The sequence below is a fragment of the Acipenser ruthenus genome, chromosome 30 (genome assembly GCF_902713425.1).
Source record: "Acipenser ruthenus chromosome 30, fAciRut3.2 maternal haplotype, whole genome shotgun sequence".
In the NCBI taxonomy this organism is placed as follows: domain Eukaryota; kingdom Metazoa; phylum Chordata; class Actinopteri; order Acipenseriformes; family Acipenseridae; genus Acipenser; species Acipenser ruthenus.
This window is the reverse complement of record NC_081218.1, coordinates 2,321,642-2,330,045: the sequence shown is the minus strand read 5'-3', so window position 1 is coordinate 2,330,045 and position 8,404 is coordinate 2,321,642. Positions and strand designations below refer to the sequence as shown.

Genomic DNA, 8,404 nt, shown 5'->3' with positions numbered 1-8,404 from the left:
TTCAAATTGTTACTGTAGTAATGTTTAGCAAATTAAATCATGTTTTTGTTTTTTTTTATCAAACCTAACCCTAACCCTTAGATAAAAAATAATGTTTGTCAACAGTTAATAAACTATACAAACGGCCCTTAAAACAAAGCAACCAATTATTCACAGAATTGGTTCTTTAGTTTGGCAGGTTTGGGCATGACATATCTACACCAGCTGGTAATAGATAGGTCAGCAGTGTGGAGTAGTGGTTAGGGCTCTGGACTCTTGACTGGAGGGCTGTGGGTTCAGTCCCAGGTGGGGGACACTGCTGCTGTACCCTTGAGGAAAGTACTTTACCTAGATTGCTCCAGTAAAAACCCAACTGTATAAATTGGTAATTGTATGTAAAAAATAATGTGATATCTTGTAGCAATTGTAAGTCGCTCTGGATAAGGGTGTCTGCTAAGAAATAAATATTATTCCCGTTCAGAATAGAATACAAGGTAGAAGCTTGGCTGGAGACAATGGGGAATGTCTGAATACGAGAAATAAATTAAGCAAAACGAGCATTATTTAAAATGTGGTTTCCATAGTACTGTGTTGATACAAAAAAAGCGATTGTATTGATTCTAGTTATTCTGCGGTAGCTCAAGCGCGCCCTCTTGAGGCCATTCATTGTATTTGCCGGCCAAGAACTCCACGTTCTTTGATTAAATCAAAAGTAATAATTACGTGTAACATACCGAGTATTTATTTATTTATTTTTTTAAAAAAGGTTGTTTTTCTAGCATGAAATGTGTTAAAAGTTTACTCCATCAGCTGCCTCAGACGTTTCCGCAGAAACCTGAACCACAGACTTCAACACATAACCCGCTTCCCCTCGGTACGTAGTTCCGGGTCAAAGGTCGTGCTAGCTTCCAGTCTGTGGACCCACGTGTTTCTACATGGTTGTCCATGCCTGCCTGGAGTTATATAGTAATGTATAACAGCCCGTCTGCTTTTTAACTGTTGTAAATAGACAAGATCCAAGCATGTCAGCTAAACAGAAACTGAGGGACGTGTCCTCATCGAGTAGCGAAGATGATTCGGAATCAGAGGTGGAAGAAAATAATAAAACGCAATCAGATTCAGAGATCGAGGGCGATCCCCAGGCGGAACCACAAACACGTAAGTTTAGAGTAATGCTTTACACAGCTAAGAGGCAAGAGTAACACTTACATATGTCCTTATTACACATGCATATCTGTAAAAAAATATATACTGTATTGTGGATTTCATATGGGAAATGCATACGTCAACTATTGCGCTAAGCTACATTTTAAATTGGGTTACAGAGTATTATTAACGCTTATATCATATGGGAAAGTTATTATTACAAGACCTTGCAGAAAGAATATTGGCAACTGGATTGAAATGAATATGGCTTTCTGTTATGTTACGGGAGACCCTTTATTTAAAACAATAATAGTGTATATATATATATATAGAGAGAGAGAGAGAGAGAGAGAGAGAGATAGATAGTATTTATCTTTCCCCAGTCCCGATGTGAACCAGTAACAAAAAAGTAGGATCCGAATCCATGTCTTTATTTACACTCCGCCACTCGGTTAAATTCAAGCAGTAAACACGATAGGCTGTCTCTACTGTCAGCAGCTGCTCAGTACATTGATATAAATCCATGCACAAATCAGTATTAACAAAGTGTACCGTAGTGCAGTATGTATGTTAATAATCGTGGTTCTCATAGTTACAATAAACAGAAGATCCCTTATGCTATTGTTAATAACCTCCTCTTGCTGCAGGTAGTAGGTGGAGCACACCTTTTAGAGATCTCTATTCAGATAGTCCTTGCAACTGCATATTAATATGAGACAGGGAAATGCTCTTAATAATTGCTGATTCAGTTCCAATACACGTGTGCTGTGCAATTATTATGAATCTGCTGTATGATACCGGAAATAAACTAAAATAACAACCAAAAATCACTAAACGAAACGCCATATATGATTATAGGCGAATGTGTTTTGTAGGTGTTTGGTATTATTTAAATCAAAGCTAATAATGAGATTTCCTGATTTTTCTTCACACGTTTCTGTCCAACAGGTACGGTAGTAGCACCATGTATTTTACTGTTTCGCGTTTCCATGTGCAACCGCAAGGTTTTGCACAATGAATAGGTGTCTGGGTGCAGCGCAGTGTCCGCTGCAGGGTCGCGCTGGATGTATTGAAGTGCATGTGGTTGTTTTGCTGCTCTGCAGGAACGCAGACGAAGTTTGAGTGCCCGGTGGATTTCGTCTCCTGCGCGTACGATACCTCCAGGAGTCTGTCTTTGGAGAAGCTGAACGGAAGCAACACAGAGCTGTGGCTGATCAAAGCTCCAGCTAGCTTTAAACCAGAGAGGTAAACCTGGCCTACTTTCACAAAGCAATTCTACAGCTCTGGACAAAAGTTTTGCATCACCTAAAATATTAGTGTATGATCATCATTTATATATATTGAGCATCAAAAGAAACGAACCACTTATATTTGGATCAAATTCACTAGATGTGATCGAAAAATGACAAACTCTGTTTTAGAGCAGGTGCAGTGACTTTTTATTGTGCTGATTAACAACTGACATCACGAAGATGCTGCAGAATGATCTGCCGATCTTGGGCAGGTGTTGTGACTCTTGGTCTCCCGGTTGGTGGCTCTGTCATTGACAGAGTTTGTCTGGTTATACCAGGTTTGAAATTGCTGGCTGTGAGCACCCAAGACGGCGAGCCACAGCACGCTGCCCTAGTCCAGCCTCCAACATGCCGATCGCACGAAGGCGCTGCTCTCTCGACAGACGTGGCATATTGTTTTTTTTCAGTGATTTTCTTTATTGCTTTTAAGCAATTCAACAGTTGAAATCACTCCTTTCAATATGTTAACGTAACATTATTCAGCAGGTTTCGTTTGACTTCATGAAGCAAAATTAGTTCTACAGGATGATGCAAAACTGTTGGCCAAGTACTATCAAAATCCTAATTTACTCGAAGGTTTACTAAAGCAACAATGCAGATTGATCTGTCTGTATTTTATTTTCCAGCTTCTCTGGCAAGAAGGTTCCTCTGATCGGATATGAGACTATAGAAACTGGGAGCGCAGCGACCAGAAAGATCTACAACGTGTTCAGCAGCCAGAAGGAGCTGGTAAACACTCACTTACTGGTGCAGGGAAAAGGCAAAGGCTCCGTGCTGTGCGGGCCGCTGATCCAGGGTTACATGAACGTGGGCGAGAGATTCGGAGACTGCAACGGCACCGAGGGACCCAAAGCCATCCCGGCAAGCCCGGCTCCACAAATCCCAGCGGGACTCAAGCAGAGGTTTACCCCGTTCGGGAGCAGCACTCCCCCAAGTGCGGGGAGGAAGAGAAGCAGTGAAGGGGAGGCACTGTCTGCATCTCCGGCGCTGGATAAGAGGGTGAAAGTGGTCCCCAGCCAGGGGGAGCAGAGCACAAGGAAGGAGAAGAAGAAGAAGAAGAAGAAAGATGAAGAGATTGACGCGAGTCGAGTTTTAGAGTTTGAGACGTCGGGAAGCAGCGGAGAGGTGACTGAAAGGAAAAAGAAGAAAAAGAAGAAAGATCGGGAAAGGAGAGAGGAGGAGGAGGAGGAGGAGGAGGAGAGAACAGAACTTGAGATGGAAATTAAAGAGCCACCTGAGATTAAAGAAGAAGTGTTTGAGCCAGAGTTTGGAGAGCAGGTGGACTCGGGGAGGAAGAAGAAGAAGAAAAAGAAAGATCGAGAAAGGAGAGAAGAGGAGGAGAGAACAGAACTTGAGATGGAAATTAAAGAGCCACCTGAGATTAAAGAAGAAGTGTTTGAGCCGGAGTTTGGAGAGCAGGTGGACTCCGGGAGGAAGAAGAAGAAGAAAAAGAAAGATCGAGAAAGGAGAGAAGAGGAGGAGAGAACAGGACTTGAGGTGGAAATGAAAGAAGAGCCACCTGAGATTAAAGAAGAAGTGTTTGAGCCGGAGTTTGGAGAGCAGGTGTACTCAGGGAGGAAGAAGAAGAAGGACAAACACAGATCTGACCGTTAGATTGCATGTGTGTGGGGTCCAGGATCGGGGTCAAGTCCTTTTTCAATTCCAATTTCTTTATTATAATCAATTTCTAATTCCCATTCCCTTTTAATCAATTCCAACACACCATTGCTCAAAATTGCAATAAGCAGTATTCTGTTAAAATGAGCTTCTCACCACAGTGGCAACAAATGACTGAAGTCACTATTTCTTCGTCAATTAAATTGGATTCCAAGTGAAAGCAGTTGAACAGTCATGACAATTATTGAGTCTCCTCAATATTATTATTATTATTTGTTTATTTAGCAGACACTTTTATCCAAGGCAACTTAGAGACTAGGGTGTGAGAACTATGCATCAGCTTCAGAGTCACTTACAACTAAGTCTCACCAGAAAGACGGAGCACAAGGAGGTTAAGTGACTTGATCAGGGTCACACATTGAGTCCGTGGCTGAGGTGGGATTTGAACCGGGGACCTCCTGGTTACAAGCCCTTTTCTTTAACTACTGGACCACACAGCCTCCAAATATGACTTCCAATTGCTTCAAAGGAATTGAGAATTGATTTTAGAAAGGAATTGGAGATGGATTTGACCCCAAACCTGATGATGTATTTTTAAATGCATGTCAATTATACATACACATAAAATTTCAAAGCTGTAGCTGTTTAGCTTGAACAGGGTACATGCACACAAGTTGACATTGCAATAGAAACTTGCGTATACTATTTGAGACTGAAAAAGACTTCTGGGGTGGGGGAGGGAACGCTTGTCTAAATGCAAGTTTCTTTTTAGTAAGACTGGAAACCATCGATCTATTACTTTGAGGACAGACTACTTTGTAATCTGTTTTGTGTAACTGGAGAATCGGCTCAATTTTCCAACCTGTTATTTTGTTTTCTTCCTTGATCTATTTTGTTAAGATAACTTTCTCTGCAAAATCCTTGAACAAAAACAGATTTTAAACTTTTAACTTACTGGAAAGACCATGCAGTGCCCGTTTGGTGCAACACAAACGCTCCAGTGCCCTCTGTACCATATTAGGTTTTTTAGCCAGGCTCAACACTAAGTCTGTATTACTTTTGACTGTGTTCCTTGTGTACTAAGTTACATGTGCATATGTTGAGTCCAGGGCCATAAACGGTATGTCAAACACATGTAATGTTGTTTATTCTTTTGGCTATTGTCTTTATCCAGAGCGGCTTACAGGTGTCACAGGGCAGTACAGGGTTACAATGCAAGCTTCATATTTAAATACAGTATAGTTTACAGTAAGTGCAAATAATACTACTAAAATACAATATGATGAACTAGGATGCAACGTTAGGGTTACAGCAAATTAGATCTACAGTGACATGTTAGCAGTGCAGTAGTGCAAGGATAGCGCATCAGCTGAGGATCCAGTGACGTGGTGCAGAGGTCAGCCCAGTGCAGAGCTTGAGGACATAGTGTGAGTTATAGCTGTTTTTTTTATGAATAGAGAGCTCATAGCTTAATCCAGTCGATTATTATTAATTTCATAATCTATAATTCCTGGCAATTAAGTGGAAAATGCATTTACCTTATTAAACCATGTTTTATTCTAAAGAAATGTGCTTGGCAGTATTAAGATCAATACAAGTTTGCAGTTGACAGGCACTCAGTTGAGTGGGGTTTAATGCATTGTACAGTTTTGCATCACCCTATAGAATAAACTAATTTGGCTTGAAATAATGAATAATGTTTGTTTAAATATTGAAATCTAACATGAAATACTATACCACTGTATAATTTTGCAGTATCTTCGATTACATGAAGCTGAATAGATTATCTAAATTATGTTCATAGTTTTTTTTTTTTTTTTTTACTTTTTACAATGTCTCAATCCTAAAATTCTAGGTGATGCAAAACTTACCTCTAACGTGCCTTATGGGAATCAGAGGGGGTCTTAAGATCTGTAACACAGCAAATTAAATGGTTTTATCTGATTTAAAGTGGGGGCGAAAATCCGAGGAAAAAAGGCACACAGCAAAACAGAAAATTCTAATAATACGTATTGTTTCTTTCCTATGGAAATAAAATGGCGGAGTTTTTATTATTACATCCGGCAGATGGCGGTATAGTACAGTAGAGGAGTCTCTTTCAGGGGGAGGGAGAGAGAAGCCGGGCACAGCGGCAGTGTTTGCCAACATTGGTAACCGTGAATTAATTTAAAACGGTGACATTCAAAATTCAATAGGGAGCCAAAACACCATTGGATATAAACCTTCAAGCACGGCAGCGGACAGCTACTGCACTGCTTATTAAAACATATATATTAATGGAAAGCGTTTTGCTTGTTCTGTTTTAGTTGTGCAAAAAATAATTTGATAGCACAACACTATAAAATTGTGTCAACAGCTATAAACTAGAGAAAGTGTGAGACAGTCAGTTTGGAGAGGAAACAGTTTTCCATAAGCAAACGAAAAACGAATCAGTCTCCGTCTGGTAGATATTTGCAGCCCCGCAGAGAACCACGCGGTGTGATCTTAGATGACAAATAGATAAAAGACCCCCCCCCCCCCCCCCCCCCCCGGCCTTTATTAACTGTGCAATGCACTCTCAAAATAACCACAGTCATCCAGGGAAGTGTAATGTCCTTAGCATTGATTTGCAATACATTCTGCAAAACCGCGTTGGTTCTTAATGGATAGGGTGCAATTCATTTGTTTGAAATACTGCGTATTACACTGTGCCTAGCAGATGTACAGATCACAGTAACCAAGTTACAGGAAACCCGGAAAAATGTTGTACAGTTTTTTTTTTTTTTTTTTACTGTTTCAAACAAATAGTACTGTGTTACACATTAATTATTTATTATAAAACGCTAGGTGGGGGTCGGTACTTTTAAAACTGTTATTTACTAGTGGGCAATGAATGTGTATTAATTTCTTGGAAGTCTTCTTGGTTTGCAACTTATGCTTTGATTTTAATAAACAAACAAGAACATGCAATTTACTGTGTCTGTGTGTGTGTGTGTGTGTGTGTGTGTGTAGAGAGAGAGAGAGAGAGGATATAGATATATATATATATATATATAGATAGATAGATAGATATCTTTTAGGTAGCCAATTGTAACCTCAATATCATAAGCTGAAAATAGGCTGAAGAGCCAACGCCTACAAAAGGGTTGCATTTTCAAGGTAAGATATTTTTAAAACTGTCCCAAAATATATTAGGTGTCGCCTATAAATCCCCCCCCCCCCTGCGCAGCGACCTCTAGGTGACCTAGATTGCTAAAGTAAAATAATCGCATGAGTATAAATCTTATTGAAGGCTCGTCTGCACCACCCCGGGAGGAAAATGGAAGCATATTTAGGTTAACGACCCAAATTGCCGATGCTGTCTGTAATTTTAAAACCGCACTTGCTTATATCATTCGTGTTGTACTCCTAGACTAGCGGTGCATTTTGAATTCCAGCGTACGTGCGACCAATATCAATAAATAAGTAGTGCGACCACCATTTATTTATTTATTATATTTCTCTCTCTCTCTCTCTCTCTCTCTCTCTCTCTCTCTCTCTCTCTCTCTCTCTCTCTCTCTAAAAAAAAACTGGTGGTCAGTTTTCGAACTACGTTGTTTATCTGAGATGTTAGTTTTCGTGGGTATTTGGGCGTATCGTTGCTTGAAATAAATTAACTGTTGTTGGTTGCTTATTATTATTATTATTATTATTATTATTATTATTATTATTATTATTATTATTATTATTATTTGCTTAATTATATAGTCCGTATCTGCCGAGGCTATCTGTTTAGGTTGGATACGCAAAAGTATTGCCAAGTGTTTAACCTGTAGTACTTTGTATTTAATCACATCCTGATGTAACAACACTATTTAATCATATCCTGATGTAACTATCACTATTATCTGCTGTATTATTGAATTGTGGTTTGTCACACTTGAACAAAAGTTATTGTATTTCTTGCTCTTATTGTATTACTTGTATTGTAACACTTGAAATGTATTTGCTTACGATTGTAAGTCGCCCTGGAAAAGGGCGTCTGCTAAGAAATAAATAATAATAATATTGCTATGGGGACTATCAATTGACTAATGATTTCAGGTGGTCGTATTTTAATGAGCTTGTGTCATTAGGGCCCTAATTGGAAAGGTTCATTATCAGAAAACCCCAAAAGGCACCCACCATCCTCCTCTTAAAAAGCCGAATCTGGTTTTGCAGGGGGGGTGCATCGTTTGGCATGCAAAACTCTCCAGTCGGGCTGCACAGCGCTGAGGGGTTTCCATGGAAACGCAGACCTGCTGAGGACCGGCCCCGAGATGGAGAAAGCATTCATCCGTAATAAAGACAGAGAGACCTTCCTTTTTCAAAAGGCAAACGTCAAATATGCATTTCGACGATTTTTTCTCTTT

At 39.8% G+C, this 8,404-nt stretch overlaps 1 protein-coding gene across 1 annotated transcript; it reads left to right on the top strand.

Annotated features, from left to right (window-relative positions):
- Positions 1 to 854: 854 nt before the first annotated feature.
- LOC117394547 (DNA-directed RNA polymerase I subunit RPA34) lies at positions 855 to 7,565 on the top strand. The gene is made up of 3 exons (XM_033992875.3): positions 855 to 1,137; positions 2,229 to 2,370; positions 3,044 to 7,565. Exons 1-3 carry the CDS (start codon positions 1,002 to 1,004, stop codon positions 4,029 to 4,031), a joined length of 1,266 nt encoding a protein of 421 aa, XP_033848766.3. The 5' UTR covers positions 855 to 1,001; the 3' UTR covers positions 4,032 to 7,565.
- The last annotated feature ends 839 nt before the right edge of the window (positions 7,566 to 8,404 follow it).